We start from the raw sequence: 22,986 nt of genomic DNA on the forward strand, positions 1-22,986 counted from the left end.
AGGGAAGGAGGGAGGGAGGAAGGAAGGAGGGAAGGAAGGAAGGGAAGGAGGGAGGAAGGAGGGAAGGAAGGAAAGAAGGGAGAGAAGGGAGGGAAGGAAGGAAGGAGGGAAGGAAGGGAGGGAGGAAGGAAGGAGGAAGGAACGTTGGAAAGGGACAGGGAACACCCCTGTTGAGACTTGATAAAATCGATTTCCCCTCTCTGAGCCTCAGATGCATCATCTGTAAAATGGTGAGAATACTTTGTGGGGCAAGTGATGTACTTTGTGAGGCAGCTGTAAGGAGAAATGAAGGTTGCAGATGTATGAAAACTTTGACACACAAGTGCGTAGAGCGTGCAACAGGAATTTCACATGTGACTTGAGTTCCCACGAGTACGCTCTCTACTGTCTCGTGCACACACAACAGGAACTCAAAACCCCGGCTTCTGTGAAATGGGCACCGGTGACTTTATTTTGTGTGCATCCTGGTCGTGAGCTCATTTTTGGAAAAGTTGTGCTATCAGCAACATCGGAAGTTCACAGAGGTAGAAGAAGGATCAGGACCTTCAACCCAGTATTTTCTCACTCAGGGGTTCCTTTGGCTTACGGGTCCCTCCCCATCACCACGTAGCAGTGGCCACAGCCTGAAGAGGAGGAGCTCTTGGGCCCCTGTGCCCTCGCCAGGGAGGAGTCTCAGGGATGCGCGTCTGGGGTCAGGTTGCTGCCATCCTTTGACTGTAAGTGTTCCTTTGTTAGAATGACTACGACCTGTGGACCGCATACCAGAACCAGGAAACTCAGCAGGTGCAGATGGAGGAGAGGAATGTCTTCTGTGGCACTTATAACATCCGCATTCTCTCTGACATGTAGGTACTGTGGTCAGAGTCCAGGTCTCCAGGGACCCCTGAACTACCCACACGGGCATCTGAGGACTCCCGTGACCTTTGCTCACTTGGAAGGTCAGTCCTTCCTCACCTCAAGCCCCAGCCTCAAACCCACATGAGATCCCATTTGGAGAATAGGTACTTGATTTTTGCACCATTCTTGGCATTGGGTGGAGGTCGCTCTCCCCTTATAAATTTTCTGTGCACTGACCAACAAGCTCTTGCACAATTCACAGGCATGAAATCTTTTTTAAAAATATCTTTACTGTTTAATTCTTACTTTAGAAGTAATATATCCTTACTGGGAAAAATATCCACGAAATGCCAGGAAATGTATAGAGGAAAGGAAAGCTCTCCTACAATCTTGTCACATAGAGATAACTACCATTAATATTGATGTCTACCCTAGAATTTTTTCTTTGCCTCTATAAATACATATTTTAAATAGAAATGGGGCTATGCTATACATAGTTCTGTAACCCGCTCTGGCAAGGTACTGTGAATGTCTTTCCATGTTAAATATGAAAATGGTATTTATGATAACTACCTAGTGTGGCATCATTTGACTATGCCTTAAGAAGACCCTTTAATAGGCAACTTTCTGCCATACTTTAGACATAGGACTTCACTCTTTATTCATAAAATTTTGTGAAGGCCATCATTGTTCTATTTTTGGCTGTGAACCTTACTAACAAATTGCTTCTTGACCAGCCAGTAGGGGGAAGACAGAGCAGATGGGAAAAGGCAGAGCTGAGATTTTATGGATAGTACGGTGATACGTTCTCTTTAGAAGAGAAGATGACTGCTTGAACTCTAGATAGGACACATGGAATGAGGACAAAAACGTCAGGAATTGCTCCTCATATTTAGAGTGACTTTATATCCCTGTTTACTGAAACAATTCCACTTTACTCGGTGGTCCTCAAATAATTAACAATAGTGTCCCCTTTCACAATAAAAAAAATCTCAGTTTGGACGATATTTGGTCATCCTGCTCATATTTTATCTATTTGCTAATAATCTTATGATTGGAAAATTAATTGAGGGCAAGGTCCATTCATATCTTATTCATCTATCTTTGTATTTTCCATTAGCACCTTATTGTCACGGGACTTTGCCCCTAATATATGCTCACTGGATATTGGTTAAGGGAAAAAAGAAAAACAGCAAAAAACCAGCAGTGGGACATGCAGTGGGTGTAGGGCTTCCCAAGTGTGTTCCTCTGAGGTTTTTCATGAAAAAAGGTTTCCATGGTCAAAGAAGGTGGGAAATGCTGCATACTCTGTTCTGTGTCTTGCTGATTTATCATACATTAGCAGAAATTATTCAAATAGTTTTGCCTTTTGTGTTTAGGTTTTAAATCTATTTGAAATGGATTTTTGTTATGGTGTGAGGTGGGGATCCATCAGGGACCATTAACATTAGGCCTTGCCTTCTGCTATATTCCTTGTTGGAAGGCCCTGGATTTTCCATTATAGTATTGCTGCAGGTGAAAGGCACTGTGCTAAGTGAGTTCTAGGAAGGACACTAACTCTTCTTTCCATGGATCATGCTTTTCCTGACAACTCAGGTGGGACCGAAACAGAGTCATCCACTATTCTGGGGGAGATTTGTTAGCTGTGTCATCCAATCGGAAGATCCAGCTTCTGGACATCATACAAATAAAGCAGATACCCATCAAGTTCCGAGGCCACACTGGGAGTGTCCGTACCCTCTTCTTGTGTGAGGAGGAAAACTTTCTCCTGAGCGGGAGTTATGACCTGAGTATCAGGTAAGTGGTCCAAGAAAGCTGTGATCCCCAACCTGCCTAGGCCTAAATGCAGCTTGTGGAAAGAGCATGCATGCTTTTACCTTTTTGCATTTATGCAAAAGTTATCCTAAATTACACTGACTTTTAGAATAACCCACTCTTTTTTTGGCAAGATAAAACCCCCAAATTTGTATATTGTTTAAACTTTGGATGAGATAGATGTACAGCAATTATCAGGTCTATTTTCTAGCTGAAGGCTGTGACTCAAAAAGTATTTTCTTTAGCATTCTTAGGTGAAGGCATAATTTATATTTCTTTTTATAGATTCCTTCAGGGGAAAGTAGTTTTTTGTGGATATGGAAACGAAATAGTGTTAAATATATACATATATATGTATATGTATATGTGTATATATATATATATATATATATATGTATATTTTTAAACAATATAATAAACACCCATGTGCTCATTGCTCAGGCCAGGAAATAGGGTGTTACCATTCCCTAAATCCCCTAGGTGCCTTTCTTTTATTCCTTCTTTCTTCCTCCCAACCAGAGGTAATGTTATCCTAAATTTTATACCAATTATTCCCTTGTATTTCTTTATAGTTTTGCTACCTATTTATATATATGCCGATATATTTACTTTTGTCCATTCTTGAACTTAGCATAAATGGAATTGTATCTTAAAAGTTCATCTGTACTTGATTCTTGCACTGAGCTGTGATTTTGAGATTCACTTGTAGGATGTAGGTAGCAGTAATTAATTTATTTTCACTGAGATACAGTATTTTATTAGCTGAATATATCATAGCTCATTTATGTACTCTTCTGTTGGCGGATATTTGCATTGTTTATAGTTCTTTATTCTTTCAAAGAGAACTGCCATAGACATTCCTGGATGTGTCTCCTGGTACCCATGTGCGTGAGTTTTTAAAATTTTTTATTGAGGTATAATTGACATGAAGTGTTAGTTTTAGGTGTACGATATAATGATTTGATATATGCATATATTGCAAAATGATTACCACAGTGAATTTAGTTATATCCATCACTACACATAGTGACAGTTTTTCTTCTTGTGATGAGAACTTTCAAGATCTACTCTCTCAGCAACTTTCAAACATACAGCACAGTATTGTTGGCTTGTTTTTCTGTTCTTGCATCAAAACCGCCTTTTTAAAAAAGATAGTTTTTATAGAGCAGTTTTAGTTTCACAGCAAAATTGAGAGGAAGGTACAAAGGTTTCCCATATACCCTTTGCCCCATTCTCAAGATACCCCATCAGAGTAGTACATTTGTTACATTTGATGAACCTGCATTGACACATCATAATCACTTAAAGTTCATAGTATACCTTAGGGTTCATGCTTGGTGGTGTACATTCTATGAATTTGGACAAATATATAGTGACATGTATTCATCATTATAGTATCATACAGAGTATTTTCATTGCCCTAAAAATCCTCTATGCTCTGCCTATTCGTGCTTTCCCCTAACCCCTGACAACCATAGATCTTTTTACTGGCTCCATAATTTTCCCTTTTCCAAAATGTCATATAGTTGGAATTTTACAATACGTAGCTGTTTCAGATTGGCTTCTTTCACTTAGTCATATGCATTTAAGGCTCCTCTGGGTCCTTTCATGGCTTGATAACTCATTTCGTCCTTATGCTGAATAATATTCCACTTTCTGGATGGACCACAGTTTATTTATTCATTCATCTACTGAAGGACACCTTGGTTGCTTCTCAGTTTTGGCTGTTATGAGTAAAGCTGCTATAAATATCCATTTACAAGTTTTTTATGTGGACATAAGTTTTCAGATTCTTAGGGTAAATATCAAGGAGAACAATTGCTGGATCACACGGTAAAGTATGTTTAATTTTGTAAGAAATTGCCAACTGTCTTCCAACGTGGCCGCATCATTTTGCATTTCCACCAACAATCAATGAGAGTTCCTGTTCCTTCACATCCTCACCAGCATTTGGTGTTGTCAGTGTGCTGGATTTTGGCCATTCAGATAGGTGTGTAGTGGCGTCTTGTTATTTTTTTTGCATTTCCCTGATGACCTGAGATGTGGAGTATCTTTTTGGGATGTCTTCTTTGGTGAGATGTCTGTTAAGATCTTTGGCCCATTTAAAAAAATTGAAGTATATTTGATTTACAATATTGTGTTAGTTTCAGGTGTAGAGTAACGCTGAAATACATACATAAATATTGTTCAGATTATTTTCCATTATGGGTTATTACAAGATATTGAATATAGTTCCCTGTGCTATACAGTAAATCCTTGTTGTATATGTATTTTATGTATAGTACTTTGAATCTGTTAGCTCCATACTCCTAATTTATCCCTCCCACCCTCCCTTTTCCCTTTGGTAACCATAAGTTGGTTTTCTATGTCTGTGTGTCTGTTTCTGTTTTGTATATAGATTCATTTTTATTATTTTTTAGATTCCACATGTAAGTGATATCATATAATATTTGTCTTTCTCCATCTGACTTACTTCACTAAGTATATTCTCTAGGTCCATCCATGTTGCTGCAAATGGCAATATTTTATTCTTTCTCATGGCTGAGTAATAGGCCATTGTATATATGTATATATACCACATCATCTTAAGCCAGTTGTCTGTTGATGGGCACTTAGGTTGTTTCCATGACTTGGCAATTGTAAATAACGTTGCTATGAACATTGGGGTGCATGTATCTTTTCCAATTAGAGTTTTCATTTTTTCCACATATATGCCCAGGAGCGGGATTGTTGGATCATATGGTAGCTCTATTTTTAGCTTTTTAAAAGGAACTTCCATACTGTTTTCCACAGTGACTGCACTGTGGAAAAGTGCAGTGTAGGCAGATTCCCTGTCCTCCACACCCTCTCCAGCATTTATTACTTGTAGACTTTTTGATGATGGCCAAAATAACGTTGCTATGAACATTGGGGTGCATGTATCTTTTCCAATTAGAGTTTTCATTTTTTCCACATATATGCCCAGGAGCGGGATTGTTGGATCATATGGTAGCTCTATTTTTAGCTTTTTAAAAGGAACTTCCATACTGTTTTCCACAGTGACTGCACTGTGGAAAAGTGCAGTGTAGGCAGATTCCCTGTCCTCCACACCCTCTCCAGCATTTATTACTTGTAGACTTTTTGATGATGGCCATTCTGACTGGTGTGAGGTGATACCTGATTGCGGTTTTGATTTGCATTTCTCTACTAACTAGCGATGTTGAGCATCTTTTCATGTGCCTGTTGGCCATTTGTATGTCTTCTTTGGAGAAATGTCTATTTAGCTCTTCTGCCCACTTTTTGTTTTGGTTGTTTGTTTTCTTTTGGTTGAGTTCTGAGAGTTCTTTGTGTATTTTGGATAATAGTCCTTTATCACATGTGTCTTTTGCAAATATTTTCTTCCAGTCTGTGCCTTGTCTTCTAATTTTCTTGACATTATCTTTTGCAGAGTAGCTATTTTAAATTTTAATGGAGTCCAGTCTATCAATTCTTTCTTTCATGTGTCATGCCTTTGGTGTTGTATCTAAAAGTCATTGCCATACCCAAGGTCGTAGTTTTCTTCTATGTTATCGTCTAAGAATATTATAGTTTTGTGTTTTATGTTTAAGTCCGTGATCCATTTTGAGTTAAATTTTATGAAGGATGTAAGGTCTGTGGCTAAATTCTTTTTTTTTTTTTTTTTTTTTTTTTTTTTTGCATGTGGATGTCCAGTTGTTCCAGAACCATTTGTTGGATAGACTCTCTTTGCTCCATTGTATTACCTTTGCAATCAGTTGACTGTACTTACATGGGCCTGTTTCTGGGTTCTCTGTTCTGTTCCATTCATCTATTTGTCTGTTCTTTCACCAATACCACACTGTCTTAAGTACTGTAGCTTTGTAGTGAGTCTTGAAGTCGGATAGTGTCAGTTCTCCAACATTATTCCCCTCCTTCAATATTGTTTTGGCAATTCTGGGTCTCATGCCTCTTCCTTTAAACTTTAGAATGAGTTTTCAATATCTGCAAAATAACTTGCTAGGATTCTGATTGGGACTACCCTGTTTTGTTTTAAAGATTTTTTTTTAAGTTGTTGTTGTTGTTTTTGATGTTTTAATATGTGATGGTGGGGCAAGTTTTACACTTCACTTTCCTTTTTTTATATAACTTAGCTATGGTATATATTTTTTGAGTTTTTAGGGTAAGTTTACTGACTTGAAAAATCTAACTAGACTTTCAATTGGAGTTGCATTGAATTTATAAACAATTTGGGCAACACATTCATTTCTTCTTTCTTAGAACTTAAAACTTTTTCTTTATAAAAGTCTTGTGTAGTCTTATTTAATACTTGTAAACTTTATAATTTTATTGCTATTTTGAGTGGTATCTTATTTTCATTTATATTTTGAAGTTGGTTATTGTTGATATTGAGACATGGTATTGATTTTTATAGGTGGATCTTGTATCCAGCAACCTTGCTAACCTCAAAGTATGTATGTTGGTTTGGTTTTTCCATGTAGATGATCTTATCAACTGGAAATAATGGCAATATATTATCTTCTTTTCTGATACTTACGCTTTTTTCTTTTTCTTTTGTTCTAACTTGCCTTGGCCTTATAGTTAAGCAGTAGCTGTGAAAGGCATCTTTATCTTTTTCCGCTTTTTGAAGGGAGTACATCTGTTTTTTCTCCATTAAGCATAATGCTTGCCGTTATGACTTTGTCCCTTCCATTCCTATTTTTCTAAAAGTGTTTCTCAAATATAAATACCTTTTCTGCATAAATTACAAAAACAACCTGGACATGTGGTTGGCCATGTTGCTAGAAACACAAGTTCAAAACATGCTTTTGGGGACTTCCCTGGTGGCACAGTGGTTAAGAATCCGCCTGCCAATGCAGGGGACATAGGTTCGAGCCCTGGTCCAGGAAGATCGCAAATGCCACGGAGCAACTAAGGCTGTGCGCCACAACTACCGAGCCTGCGTTCTACAGCCTGCGGGCCACAACTACTGAGCCCATGTGCCACAACTACTGAAGCCCGCATGCCTAGAGCCCATGCTCTGCAACAAGAGAAGCCACTGCAATGAGAAGCCCGCACACCACAACGAGAGGAGCCCCCGCTCGCCGCAACTAGAGAAAGCCTACGTGCAGCAACGAAGACCCAACGCAGCCAAAAATAAATTTTAAAAAAACATGCTGTTTTTTCAGACCAGTGGGACATTGTTGAACGCACTATGGGTGCGGAGCAGGCTCTGAAGAGCAGGTAAAGCCATAGGACCTTTAGGAATATTAGAAGGAAAAGCCTAACAAATCTAAAGAAAAACAGAACAAAAAAACCCATTTACTAATCATTTATTATGTGCCAAGTCTCATAATAACTATGAAGTAAGTACCATTATTATCCCCAATTTACAGATGACGAAACTGAGGTACAGAGTGATTCAGTAACTTATTCGAGATCACACAGCTAGTAAGTGATGGACCTGGGATTGGACCTCAGGCAGCCTGGCTCCAGAGCCCACCATCTTGACATTATATCGATACTTTGTCCTGTCACAAAGGCATTTGGCTGAAGTGGAAGTCGGTATTAATGATAGTTGAGAGACCTCAGGCAGGTTTGCGTGTTAAAAAACAGTGTGACTCTGGGAATTACCTGGCGGTCCAGGGATTAGGACTCTGTGCTTTCACTGCCGAGGACGCGGGTTCAGTCCCTGCTCAGGGAGCTAAGATCCCACAAGCTTCGTGACCAAAAAAACAGACAAACAAACAAACAAACAAAAAAACAGTGTGACTCATACACGTTCCCACGTTACCTCTTAGTTATGCTTTAGAAATGCACATAAAATATTCTAGTGGCTTAGGTCAATTGTTGTGTTGTTCTTGTTTGAAGGTCAGCTCTACCGCTGAATCAGTGCCATGGATTCTGAGCCTGGTGACCATTCTAGGGACCCTTCCACCTAATGCCAGCTAACAGTTATCAGTTATTTTCTACACACTGCTCATTGTTCTAGTGTTACATGCATTATTGCAAAGTTTCTCAACCTCAGAACCATTGACATTTGGGGCTGGAAAATTCTCCCTGTGGGGGGTCATCCTGTGAATTGCAGGATGTTTAGCATCCTTGGACCTTGCATGCTAGATACCAATAGCACCTCCCTACCAACTTGTGACAACCAGAAATGCCTGCAGACATTGTCACAGGGGATGGAAATCACCCCTGGGGGGAGAAATCACCCCTGGTTGACAGTCACTGCGTTAGTGTATTTAATTCTTCACAAAAACCCTGTGAGGTAACTACTATTATTATCATCTCCATGTTATCAATGGGGAAATGAAGCTTACTCAGAAATTAAGTAACCTCCCCAAAGTTACAGCTAATAGGTGCTACAACTGGGATTCAGATCCAGGCCTTGGACTCATAAAACTCTGCTGCCTTCCAACTCCCTATTGAACTCTATACCGTCTGATCCCCTGGGCCCTCAGAAAATCTCAAAAACTTATTATTTTTTGGGGGGGGGCCTGATTCCTGCAGATACTGGGATCTGGACAGTGGGGCTTGCGTACGCATCTTCAGTGGCCACCAGGGGACCATCACTTGCATGGATGTGTGTAAGAACAAGCTCGCGTCTGGAGCAAAAGATTGCCAGGTAAAAGGTGAGAAAGAAACACCTCCAACTCTCTCAGAAGTTTCCCCAAATCCATGGGTTGCCAAAGGACTTGTTTTGCTCATTTCTGTGGGCGGTCATTTATCCTTTCAACCGTCCATGTATCCATGGACCCATTCGCTCAACAACTGTTGATTGAATGCCAGGTGCTGTGCTAGGCGGTAAGGCAAAAAGCGCTTATGATAGGGCCCTTCCGATGTGGCTTTTTATTTCCCCAAGAATCTCATGGTCTTCTAATGGAGACACACGTAGAAATATATAATGGGGGATTATAGTAAATATGTGAATGATAACAGTTGCCATTCATTGAATACTAACCTTGAGACAGGCACTGTGATAGGTGCTTTGCATACATTATCTTATTTAACTCTCACAAGAATCCTATGGGGGTGATTGTAAATTAACTACACTTCAATTTTAAAAAGAAGAGAAAAAAAAAGAATCCTATGGGATGGATGCAGATAAGGAATCCACAACTCAGAGAGAAAAACAACTTGCCCCAAATCAAAGCTGCTAAGTAGTCGGGTGGGGATTTGAACCCAGGGCTGTCTGGCTCTAAAACGTGTGCTCCAATGAGCTTGTGGAGCACTAAGCGACCGTAGAAATAAGAGTAAAAGGGAGAGCACTGCAGGCAGGGTGCTCTTTGAGTGTGATCTTGAGGAGGAGGAGTTCTATACGCAGAGGGAGAGTGTAGAGCCTTCCAAGCAGAGGGAACACCTCAGGCAAATCACAGAACATTGAAAAAAATGACGAATTTGGGGAATTTCCCTTTGCTCTGTACAGCTGGGCTGCAGCGTGTGGTGTTGGAGATCAGGCGGATACGTTTGTCTGGGGCCAGACTGTCAAGGGCCTTCTGCGTCGTGGTTGGAAATTGAACTTGATTCTATAAGACGTGGCGGGCGGTAGGTGCGTTTTAAGCTGAGGATTGATGTGATGCAATGTGTATTCGAGAAAGATTGCTCTGGTGATATCCAGGAAGAAGGATTTGGAGAGGTGGTGACTCCGGGGGACAGGGGGCAAGTTAAGGTATTTACTCAGTCTAGAGAACCTGTGATGTCTTCAGGATATCCGAGAACAGGCAAGTGTGAAGACATCAGATGGATGTGAGTTTACACGAGATGGTACAAAGAGAAGGGAGACTTCTAGAAGGAGAAGTGGCGGGACTTCAACACTAGCTGGAGATGAAAAGAGAGAGGAGGGCAAAGGGTGAGGCCAGACTTTATAACGCAGGCCTCTGGGTATCTGGAAGTACCGCTGATGGAAACGGGGCTTCAGAGGAAGAGTCTGGTGGGGGAGGGAAGGAGGAGGGGGTGAAGGCTTCCATTTTGGACACGTTGAGCGTGGCAGGCAGAAGAACGGCCAACCAAAGATGGTCACGTCCTAATCCCGGACACCGGCGGCTGTGTCATCTTGCGCCTCGCATGGCGAAAGGGACTTTGCAGATGTGCTGAAGTTAAGGACCTTAAAATGGGGAGATGCGCCCGGGTTGTTGGCGTGGGCCCATGGGTAATCACGTGGATCCATAAAAACAGACATTTTCTTACCTGTGATCGAAGGGAGTCATGACTATGAAGGGTGGTCAGAGAGATACAGTGTTGCTGGCTTTGAAGATGGAGGAAGGGGGTCGTGAGCCAAGGAACGTGGGTGACCCTAGAAGGTGGAAAAGGCAAGGAAATGGATCCTTCCCCCCCACCCCCCAGAGCCTCCATAAACGAACACAGCCCTGCTGACACCTTGATTTTAGCCTTGGGAAGTCGTGCGGAACGTCTGTAAGATAATCCATTTGTTGTTTTCAGACGCGAAGCTGGTGGTAATCTGTTACAGCAGCGATAGGAAGCTAACCCATTGAGCGTGGGATTACCGCGGACATCCGGGGGAGGCAGCAGGAGGTGGACGCAGCCCCAGATGGGTCAGCTTGGTGGTTACCAAGTACAGTGAAAGGTGGAAGCCCCGGGGGTGTATGAGATTTCCTTTGCAGAGCAGGAGGAAAGAGTGAAAGAGAAGAGAAGCCAGGGCCTCAGGAACCCACAGCATGTTAGGAGTGGGCGGAGGAAAATGACGGGAAAGGGACAGTGGGCTGGTGGGACACACACGGATGCTCAGAGCTGCCCGGGAAGCCTCACTCCCTACCTCTGTGCCCTCCCCAACTGACTGAGCGTCTCATTGCCGTGATTGCTTTGAGGGGTGGAGCAGAAAGGATGAAGGATGAGGCTCTGAAGATGGAAGGGTGGACACGACCTCCCACTGCGCTGAGAGAGTCCTGTGGGCCGCCAGCAGGGCTATAGCGTAAGGGGAGTTAGGCGCTCACCTCTGGTGCAAAATTTAAGGGGACAGAAAAAGAAACCCAGTAATCAAGATGCTTACTTTAATGCAATATTTTAAAAGTCAAAATTAACGTGCAAAATACACAATGAAAAAAGTATCCAAAGATCTCTCCCTCCACCCTAATCCTGGCCCCAGCTACCAGCCAGCCTGCTTGGGCTCTTCCCACCTTCCTGGGTTACCAAAATAGAGCAAAAAGGAGACAATTAGAGACCTGAAGGGTACCCCCCAACACTTCAAAAATTCTTTAAGTCAGGACACCTTACCAATAACTCCTTTAATTCATCTTTCAATTTTCCCACTTCTAATTTGATGAAAGGGCCAATATATATTTAAAAACAAGTGTAGAAAAGTGTACTCACATCGTTCTGGTTAATGGTCAGGAGCGTGGCCTGTGGACCCAGACTCCCTGGGTCTGAACCGCAGCTCAGTCGGCTCCCCCCTTGTGTGATCTTGAGCAGGTTACAGAACCTCTCTGGGCCTCAGTTTCCCCATCTGTGCAGTGAGGACTAGTAATAGCTCTGCCTCGGGAAGATGAGTCAACGCCTGTCAGGCACTTTGAGTGGCGCCTGCTTCACAGCTAGCGCAGTGTGGATGCAGCTGTGGCTACTCTGTGGTCCTAGGTGACGTGTTCTGTTACCCGAGGAGGAAGGTTCTTCGGGGGCTTCAACGCCCTCACCCCTGAATTCGCGGTGCCTGCTCTCGGCTTCTTCCTTTAAGCTCGGCCCTCCCACCCACCCAGGGACACATACCCACCCAACACGTACAGTTTGGGGTACAGTGGCTCTGACGCTGTCTGTGTAGCGGCACCAGTAGACCTGCCCTGAGCTGTGACAGTCTCGCAAAAGTAAAATCAATCCAAAAGTCAGATCCAGAAATATCTTAAAATGTAAATGAGGAGAGACAGCTTTCTTTCCTTGGGGGATAGAAGGTGTGGGTCAGGCGGACAGCACCCGGGAGGAACGAGGACATGAACGTCTGCCATGATTTTCCTGAAATCCACTCCATAGGAGGCATTTTTCCGGCTTATTCGAGTTGAGGAGACTTACTAGAGATGAGCTGTCCGCCTCTTGGACCCCGAGGCTAAGTTCCAGGGTCAGAGCCAAGGTCCATGCACGGCTGGCTCTCCTAAGGGCTGTGTTCGGGGAGCGCTGGGTTGCAGGTACCTGGACCGTGGGTGAGCCTCTGGAGCTGCCGGGCCAGGTGAAGCCTTCCGGGGTCTGACACGATGGGCTCGGCTGGCCTTAGCTTCTGCGATGGGGTGTGGAGCCCCACTGCCGTGCGCCTACCCCTCCCTCCCTCTCCCTTTCAGAGTGGGATATAGAGACAGGAAAGTGTCTGAAGACCTTTAAACACAAAGACCCCATCCTGGCCACCAGGATCAGTGACACGTACATTGTGAGCAGCTGTGAGAAAGGGCTGGTCAAAGTATGGCACGTCGTCACCGCCCAGCTGGTGAAGGTGAGGGGCGGGGACTGGGGGCGAGGGGCACTGGGGGCGAGGGGCTGGAGGACACGGGCAGGCCCCCCCAGCTAGCTCGCCAGACTGCCCTAGAGCAGCTGAGTGACAGTCCCCTAAAGAGCGTGGTCCTGAAAAGGGGCAGGGGAAGGCCCCCCGAGAAGGGGCCATTCTGAGCCAGTAGAAGCTCAAGGCCCACGTGAGCCGCGTCGTCACGGGTGGGTGGCGGCGGCGGGGGCCGCGTTCTGACTCCGCGTGGTACGTGGGCTCGGGGTCTTTTAACAGCAGCACGAGTAAAGGGCCTTCTCCTCTTCCGGAACGTTCCAGCCTGATTCTGGTGTGGGGTATAGGAATGAACAAAGCCACAACTGTTTTCCTCCTTCCTCTCATGAGAAGAGAACACTGGCTGTCTAGAAAGTGATTGTTTACACACAAAAAGCGTTCTCGCTGGATTGGAAGCCCCCCGGCCCTAGTGGGCGGTGGGGAGATGTCATTTGTGCCGGGACACAGGATCGCAGTGAGAAGCACTGGCCGGGCTGGCAGGCTCTTGCCACCAGTGATGTCGCCACCGTGGTCTGCCCAGCAGTTGCAGGCACAGGGAAGCCCAGCTGCCTCTCTGGGTCCTGGCAAGGAGCTGGGGACGCAACACCTGAGCCTTGCCCTTCTGGCAGCAGAGGAGGGTAAATCGTGGCCCTCTCTGGCACTCTAGGAAGGTGGGGCCTGCCCCGCCACAGACCCGCCGGGAGCAAGGCCTCTCCCTGCTCACCTTCCCCCTTAACTCGGGACAGAGCTCCGGAGAGCGGGGGGCATGGAGTCCGCTGACCTCATGAGAGCAAAGGCGCGGTCAGCTCAGGTAAATGCTAAGTGGCGGTGGCCCCGGATTGGCGGAGTGTGGCTTTGGGATTCATCTCGAGAAGCCTCCAGCTCTGGCCTTTGAGGAGTCACAGTCTGAGTTGAAGACGGGCTGAAAACAGAGGCATCTTTTCTTGCAGACGCTCAGCGCCCATGAGGGAGCCGTGAAGTGTCTGTGCTTCGACCAGTGGCATCTCCTGTCGGGAAGCGCTGACGGCCTGGTGATGGCCTGGAGCATGGTGGGAAAGTACGAGCGGTGCCTCATGGCCTTCAGGCATCCAAAGTAGGTGCCAAGGAAGCCGTGACCCAGGTCCTGCCCCGCTCCGTCTCCTGCCAGAGCCCAGACTTCGCTCTTCGGCAGATCGGTCCCCTCGCTGACCCCCCCGTCCGTCTCTGCTCCCTCCTCTCTGCCTGTCGCCCACCACGACCACCCCTCTCCTGTCCTCCCTTATTTCTCTTAAGAAATAATACTAAATGTGCATTTTGAGAGGTTATTGAGACTTTACACTTATGGCACATGGGATAGATTTGTGTCTGTTGCCTACCAAACTTAGGAATATTGGCAGAACTGTCCCCCAAATAATGCCAGCTCCAGTAAGCTTAAAATCTTGGAATTGCATGTTCACAAAAGCTTAAAATTATCCAAGTGCCAAAGGTTTAAAAATAACCAAGGGCTTAAAGAAGGAGCTCCCTTAAAGCCTGCGGGCTTGGTTCTATTCCAGGACAGCAAATGGATTTCACTCACTGTACACTTCCAATCCCAGTTTAGTGGTGGTGGCTGCTTGGAGCCAATTAAGAAGTACTCTGAGGTCACATCTAAGCTTATTTGAAAGGGTATTGTGGTCAGTTAATGGTTCTGCCGCAGTCATGGGTTTTACAGGCTGCTCTATGCCACTCCTGTACTGCATGAATAATGCTTCTTCTCCTGAGTGCATTATAAGAAATACCAGGAAACTAAGTGCTGTCCCAATCGATTCAAAGAGTAAATGGGCCTTCCAGGAGGATCTGTCACGGGATAGTTATTTCGTGAAATATGGCCCTATGTTTCCTTGTACCCTCACAGGAACCTCTTGAACAGGCAGACTGGCTTTGTGGGCGGTGGAGGGGGATATGGGCGTTTATGTGTATGTTCTCTCTCTGGGGTGTATGACTGCATTGTTGACAGGTGGGTGTCAGGAAAGGCCAGTGTTCAGTGATTTATCCAACCCTTGGGTGATTATCAGTAAACTTCTCAGCATATCATCTGGATTGTCAAAACTTGACCTCAAGGGAGGGACTCAAACTTTGTGATGTCACCTGAAAATTGTAGCTATGCGTTTTTAAAACCTTCCAAGCATGATTCAGTAAGATTTAGTTTAGTTATTGGAAAATAATTGTTCCCAGCAAACTCAGCAGTATGTTCAACATTTCGTCAATCTATGAGCCTCCCACTCTTCCTCAGCTATGAGACCTTCTTAGACCATTCCCACTTCCATCGAATGACAGCCCAACATACCATTCACATTGGCTCTTGATGTCTTGCACAGTTACAGCAAATCCATAGGCAGTTACAGCACACCTGGAGGACATTGTCAATGTTCTCATTTTTAGGGCCCTTTCTCCCACTCATGTGTAGTAGTGCTGTGTATATGTAAGTGCTTAATAAATATTTCCAGCTGATTGATAATGAGGACTAATTTGACAGATCGCCTTCCTGGAGGGTTCTAATGATTGCACTGATACCCATCTTTAGAATATGACATGGATGAAAAGGCATTTATTTGCTCTCTGTCCTTCATGGAAGAAGGACCAGAGAAAGAGGGCTCCTTTCTGTTCTCTTGGTCCAACATTTTTTTTTTATCCAAAATTAAGATTCTGCATACAGTGTAGGAGAGAATGGATATGAGGAATGAAATTAGAGGATGCAAAGTAGGGCTGACAAAAATGATGATCCTTAGAAAAGCTTCTGTACCCTGTAGTGTCTTTTTTTTTAAAAAACCTTTATTCTTTAATGTCTTTTCCATAGCTAGTATTGTACTAATATATTTTTTTGCAATTTTAAAATTAAGATATAAGTCACATTACATACAACTTACCATTTTGTAGCATGCAATTCAGTGGTTTTTAGTATATCCATAGTGTTGTGCAACCATTACCACTATCTAATTACAGAATATTTCCATCAGTCAGTAGTAATGTCCTCTGTTTCATTTCTGATTTTAGTAATTTGACTTTTATTTCTTATTTTATTGGTCAGTCTAAGCAAAGATTTGACAATTTCTAGCTAAAGGTTTGTGGATCTTTTCAAAGAACAAACTTTTGGTTTTATTAATTTTCTCTATTGTTTTTCAATTCTCTTTTCATTGATTTCTGCTCTATATTTTCCTTCCTTCTCCTTGCTTTGGGTTTAGATTGACCCTTTTTTTTAGTTTCTTAAGGTGAAAGATTAGGTTATTGATTGGAGAAATGTGAGTATTTACTGCTATAAATTTCCCTCTGAACACTGCTGTAGGCTGCATCCCATAAGTTTTGATATATCATGTTTTTATTTTAATTTATCTCAAAGTATTTTCTAATTTCCTTTCTAAACTCTTCTTTCCCCCAGTGGTTATTTAAGAGCATGTTGTTTAATTTCCATACGTGTTTATGAATTCCCCAAATTTCCTTCTGTTACTCATTTCTAATTTAATTTCATTGCAGTTGGAGAACATACTTTATATAATTTCCATCTTTCAAAATTTACTGACACATTGTATGGCCTAATGTATGGTCTACCCTGGAGAATGCTTCATGTGCACTGGTATGAATATGTATGCTGTTGTTGGTGGAATGCTCAGTATATGTGTGTTAGGTCTACATATAGTTTATAATGTTGTTTATGGCTTGTGTTTTCTTGCTGATTTTCTGTTCTATCCATTTTTTAAAGTGTTGCATTGAAGTCTCCATCTATGATTATTGAGTTTTCTCTTTCTCCCTTTAATTCTGTGAGTTTTGCATAGCATGTTTTGGGGCTCTTAGGTGAATATGCATTTATAATTGTTACATCTGCTTGGTAAATTCACCCTTTTATCATTATATAATGTTCTTTTTTGGTCTCCATTAACAATTTTGTCTAAAATTCTATTTTGTGTGATATTAGTGTAGCTACTCTGGAGCTTCTTTGGTATGGAGTATCTTTTTCCATGCTTTCACCTTTATTTGTGTCTTTGAATCTACAATTGAGTCTCTTGTAGACAGCATATGGTTGGATCACATTTTTAATCCTTTTTCCAGTGTCTGCCTTTTAATTGAAGAGTTAACCCATTTACATTAAGTGTAGAATGGACTTAACTCTACCATTTTGCTATTTGTTTTCTATGTAGTCTTTTGTAGTTTTTTGTTTCTCAAGTCTTCTGTTATGGTCTTTTTGGATATTAAATGGATATTTGGATATTTTCTAGTGTGCCGTTTTAATTCCCTTGTCATTTTTTTTTCCTCTATATTTTTGAATTATTTTCTTAGTGGTTGCCCAGGGGATTACAATTAATGTCTTCATTTATCTAGTTCACATTAATATCAACTTAATTTCAATAGTGTACAAAAACTGCTCCTATACAACTCCTTCTCCCCCCTCTTTTATACTATTTTTGTAAAAAATTAAATCTTTATATCCTGTGTGTCCATTATCATAGACTTATAATTTTTGTTTTATGCAGTTGTCTTTTAAATGAGATGGAGGGCTTCCCTGGTGGCGCAGTGGTTGAGAATCCGCCTGCCAATGCAGGGGACACGGGTTCATGCCCCGATCCGGGAAGATCCCACATGCCGCCGAGCGGCTGGGCCCGTGAGCCATGGCCGCTGAGCCTGCGCGTCCGGAGCCTGTGCTCCGCAATGGGAGAGGCCACAACAGTGAGAGGCCCACGTACCACAAAAATAAAAAAAAATTAAAAAAAAATAAATGAGATGGAAAAGAAGAGTTATAAATTAAAAAATACATTTATGCTCTGTTTTATATTTTCCTAGGTAGTTGTATTGATAGTTACCTTTACTGATGCTCTTTATTTCTTCATGTGGATTTGAATTACTGTCTAGTGTCCTTTCAGTTCAACCTGAAGGACTCCATGTACCATTTCTTATTAGGTAGGTCTGCTAGTGATGAACTTCGAGTTTTTGTTTATTTTAGAATTTCTTAATTTCTTCATTTTTGAGAATGGTTTTGATGGATATAGAATACTGGGTTTACAGTTATTTTTTTACCCTTTCAGCACTTTGAGTAGGTCATTCTATTGCCTTCTAGCTTCCATGGTTTCTGATGAGAAGTCAGTTATTAATGTTATTGAGGATCCTTTTTATGTTATGAGCTGCCCTTCTCTTACTGCTTACAGTTTGATTATAATATGTCTAGGTGTGGATCTTTTTGAGTCTATCCTAGTTAGAGTTGAGGTTCTGGAATGTGTAGATTAATGTTTTTCATCATGTTTGGAAAGTTTTTGGCCATTATTCAAATATTCTTTCTGCTCCTTTCTCTCCTCTTTTTCTGGGAATCCTGTTATGCATATGTTGGTGTTTGATGATGTCACACAGACTTCGGAGGTTCTGTTCATTTTTCTTCATTCTCCTTTCTTTCTGTTCTTTAGCCTATATAGTCTCAAGTGACCTCTCTTCAAATGCTTTCCTTCTTCTGCCTGCTTGAATCTGCTGTTGAGCCCCTCTAGTGAATTTTTATTTCAGTTAGTATAGTTTTTCAACTCCAGAATTTCTGTTTGGATTCTTTTATAATTTCTAATTCTTTATTGATATTCTTTATTTGGTGAGACACCATTCTTATACTTTCCTTTAGTTTTGTGGGCATGGTTTTCCTTAGCTCTTTGAACACATTTAAAATAGATGATTTAAAGTCTTTGTCTAGAAAGTGCAACCATTGGGCTTCCTTGTGCACAGTTTTTATCGATTACTTTTTTCCCTTTTTATGGGCCATACCCTCTAGTGTCTTTTTACACTTTACAGTTTTTTTGCTGAAAGCTGTACATTCTGAATATTTTAATATGACAACTCGGGAAATCAAATTCTCCCCCATGCCCAGGGTTTCTTTCTTTCTTTTTTTTTTTCCTAGTTTGTTGTAGTTTTTATTGTTTGTTTGTTTAGTGAGTCTGTATTCTTTGTCTTGTTTGGCCACTGAAGTCACTGTTTTATTACCTTGGTGGTGTGCTCATGACTGGAAAGAGTTTTATTGGAACACCTGGAAATAAAATACCTCCCATTCTTTGCCAAGGGGCTCTGTGTGCCTGTTGAGGGAAGCCTTCAACACTCAGCCAGACAGTTTACAACTCTGCCTTAACCCTCACTTCCTGCTTGTGCAGACCATCAAGGTAATTCAAGAGTGAGAGCTTAGGGCTTTTTCAAGTCTCCCCCAAGCATGTGCACAGCCCTGGGCGTGTATGTGGCCAGATAGAGTCCCAGAAATACATCTGAGCTTTTCACAGCCCTTACAGACATTTCATTCCCCAGTTTTTCCTCCAAAGCTTCTTGGTTAGTGTATTGTTTGCCCCAGCAGATATCTATTGCCTTAGGCAACCATGACTAAAATATTTGCCTGTTTTTTTCATGTTTTTTTTTTTTTTTTTTGCGGTACGTGGGCCTCTTACCGTTGTGGCCTCTCCCGTTGCGGAGCACAGGCTCCGGACGCACAGGCTCAGCGGCCATGGCTCACGGGGCACGAACCCGCGTCCCCTGCATTGGCAGGCGGACTCTCAACCACTGCGCCACCAGGGAAGCCCATTGCCTATGTTTTTAACAAAACATTCCCCCCACCCCCGCCCTCCCCAGGTAGTAGTTTTAGCACTGGGTAAGTTCCTGGTAAGATAAAATAATGACAAGTTTTTTGAGCCAGTCTCCCAGGAAGCCACCAGACAGGTCAGATAATTCATTGTGAATGAGGTCTGTTCTGTTTCCTCTAGTACCAGGAATGCGGGCTGTTATTGATATTTTCATGGCTGCCACTGGGCTGGGGAGTTGGAATTGCACTAGGGTAAGTTAACATGCCACAAAGTCCACTGTTCCTACTGAGACTAAGATCATTTTCTTGTCTAAGTTCTTCCTGGGTTGCTGCAAGCCTTTGGTTATTTTCCAGAGTTCCAAATAGTTGATTCTGATAGTTTTTGCCAGTTTCTTCATTGCTTTTATGGAAGGACGGAATTTTGGAGTTCCTTCCTCCACCATTTTCACTGACATCACCCTCTGCGGTCTCTTTTGATAAAAGAGGAACAAAGAAGGAGACAAATGACTTATTTTTAGAACAGAGATAAACCTGAAAGGAGACTGGGTTATGCCAGGACCATGAAAACCGCTCTTGTGTCATGTATGGGCTAAGTTTTTAAAATAACTTGATTGATTTAATCCTGACAGCAATCCTCTGAGGCAGTTCCCCCTTTTCATGGAATAGAAAACTGAAAACTGAGAGGTTAAGTTATTTTCTCAAGGTTATATAGTCAATGAGAGGTAGGATCAGGTTTTGATCCCAGGTTTTCTGATCCCAAAGCCTGTGCTTTTAATCACCAGGCTATAATGGTATAGGTTGAACCACCAAATGTTACAGGAACCCATGAGAAGTGTAGGCTTAGCTCAGCAAGATCCAAAGAGATACACAAAGAGGCAACCCTTCTATCACGAGGCATCCCTCCTAGTGCTGGATTCCCCCACAGGTGGACCTAGGTGCACCAATATAGTTACTGTATTTCCATCTTAAGAAAAAACTGGAACTCTGTTGGACTTTCTTATACTTATTTTATACCTTAGATTGATCTATCTATCTATCCATCCATCCATTCATCATGTGAGGTGGGATTCAAACCACATTGGTGTCTTTGCTGCTTTTTGAATATCTCCTGTCTTTCAAGGTCTTTGCTATTTCTGTTTTGCTAGTTGTTGGGGCCTTGAAAAGTCTTAATATTGGCTCTGGGATCTGACCAAGGCCAAATGGTGTGGAGTGGATGTCATTCTTTTAACGTACTGTAGCAACAATCATGCACTGAAACATGAGTCGACATTCGCTTTTCTAACAAATATTTATTGAGGGCCTGCTATGGGGCTAGGCACTGTGCTGGGTGTGCAAAGATGGATAAGATGTGGACTGTGCCCAAGAGGTTCTGACAATATACCCGAAGTTTGTGTATGTGAGTGGAATGAGAGGAGAATGAAGGTAAGGGATGGTTTTATGGAGAAGGTAGCACATGAGCGAGGCCATGGATGGACTTGGATGGGTAGAGACGGCAGGGATCGATGGACCTGCTTTACGTATAAGATCTAACAAATTGGTGGCATCAAGGTCCATTTTTCAGTAGCATTAACAGCAATGGGGTAATTACACTTCTCAGAATTGAATACTCCAACTTACCTGGAGCCCAAGTTGGAGCCAGCTGTTGTAGGGAGAATTTTGTTGGAGGTATCTACCTAAGTCTTCTCCTGATCCCCCTCTCTTTTCCTGCTGGTTGTCACAAAAGGGAGCTCAAAAATCTCACCCCTGGGTACAATTTTCCTTAAGGATGTTTCCCTGAAAGAATTAAAGCCACTAATTTAAGAACCAAAAGAAACTGCTCAAATACCAGGTTTTTGCTTCTTATGAAGATGATCATTTTCCCTTGTTTTTTCTTTCTTTCTTTATATAACAATGCTACTTTTAGAAAGATTCAAAACATCAAATACTTCTCAGCATGAGAAGTATTAGCTAGGAATCAAATTGTAAGAGAGAAGCATGGTCATCTATGTATCAGACCAAAAAAAAAAAAAAGAATCTGTGACTTAAGCTTTTTTGTTTTGCCACCTTGTGGCACTGTGACCAAATTGCAGGAAAAATAACATAGAATAGGGGGGTAGATTCCACCTGTGTCTTGAGGGTTAATGGTTTACATCCAGAATCATAAAATGATGGCCAACATCGTTTCAAGGACAGTCACGACCACTGCCTCCCAACAGTACCCAAAATGCCCCAACTCCAGACACACCCACACCGTTTGCCAGAAGGTGGGTACTGTCCATTGCTCTGTTCCCTTCCAGGGAGGTTCTCCACGTGGCCCTTCTCTTCCTCCGGGTCATCAGTGCCTGTGCAGATGGCAAGATCCGCATTTACAATTTCCTAAATGGGAACTGTCTGAAGGTGATGAAAGCCAGCGGCAGAGGTTATCCTGTGCTGTCCTTCTTTATTCAGGGCAACAGGTGGGTGGTAGGTGTGGAGGTCAGAGCCCTGAGCATTTCTGTTTGGATGATGTTTTTTCCTCCTCTGGGACACCGGCCCCAGATTTGCTGGCAGCAGGAGAGAGTGGGCCGTGCTCCCCTCCAGTCTTGGCTGCACTAATAGGCTCCTGGGGGACTCACGGGACTTCACACAGAACTTAGCAATCAGGGACCACACTACTTTTCATTCGTTCTGGGTGTCTGATCCAATCACGCAATGGGATCGATACAGCTCTGCCGTGGGGACCGAGGTTCTGCCAGCCTGCAGCCCCTGATCCCACGTCCAGCCTGAGAGCTCCCCAGCTCTCTGTGTCTCGCTTCTGATGCAGAGAGACTTGCAGGAGGGTGGGAGTGGCATTGGCAGGCGGCCCAGTGTCCAGTGGGGCAGAACTGAGCAGATGAGTTTACAGAAAGCAGAACCATGACGACACTAATTGTATATAATACTGTGTTGTTAGACGCTAGGTTCAGGGTGCTGTTATGTGAAAATACCCAACTAGACTTAACTTTTAAATTCTACCACAGCCTCACTCAAGACATCACTTAATCGCTTCGAACCACATTGCCTTCCTCCTAATGATTAGTCCTCCTTGCTTAAAGTAAGGGGGTGCTAGTATACTAAGGCTCAATAAATTAATGGTTTTCAGTTACGAAGTCAGAAGGCTATAAAAAAAGGTCACCTTTGACCTTTTCTTAATCATGACATCCGAAGAGAGATGTCAGCTTGAGCAAAAATATGTCTGAAAGAGATTCCTAATTGGAATGATTCCCCAAGTTCCATTCCAGTGCTTCCAACCGTAACGAGTCACTTTTTTTTTTTTTTTTTTTTCCGGTACGCGGGCCTCTCACTGTTGTGGCCTCTCCCGTTGCGGAGCACAGGCTCCGGACGCGCAGGC

At 43.0% G+C, this 22,986-nt stretch overlaps 1 protein-coding gene across 7 annotated transcripts in view; it reads left to right on the top strand.

The window, feature by feature from the left end:
- Positions 1-22,986, top strand: part of LOC102988043 (F-box/WD repeat-containing protein 10) — a 37,022-nt gene that overhangs the window by 8,086 nt on the left and 5,950 nt on the right. For 2 of the 7 annotated variants that reach the window (XM_028499999.1, XM_028500001.1), the window contains 6 exons: positions 736-845; positions 2,434-2,634; positions 9,139-9,260; positions 12,906-13,054; positions 14,044-14,186; positions 21,914-22,072. In XM_028499999.1, the coding sequence (XP_028355800.1) occupies positions 736-845; positions 2,434-2,634; positions 9,139-9,260; positions 12,906-13,054; positions 14,044-14,186; positions 21,914-22,072 (884 nt within the window). The other 5 variants (XM_028500002.1, XM_028500003.1, XM_028500000.1 and 2 more) reach the window with 4 other exon arrangements.

The sequence above is a fragment of the Physeter macrocephalus genome, chromosome 14, assembly GCF_002837175.3.
Source record: "Physeter macrocephalus isolate SW-GA chromosome 14, ASM283717v5, whole genome shotgun sequence".
NCBI classification, from domain to species: domain Eukaryota; kingdom Metazoa; phylum Chordata; class Mammalia; order Artiodactyla; family Physeteridae; genus Physeter; species Physeter macrocephalus.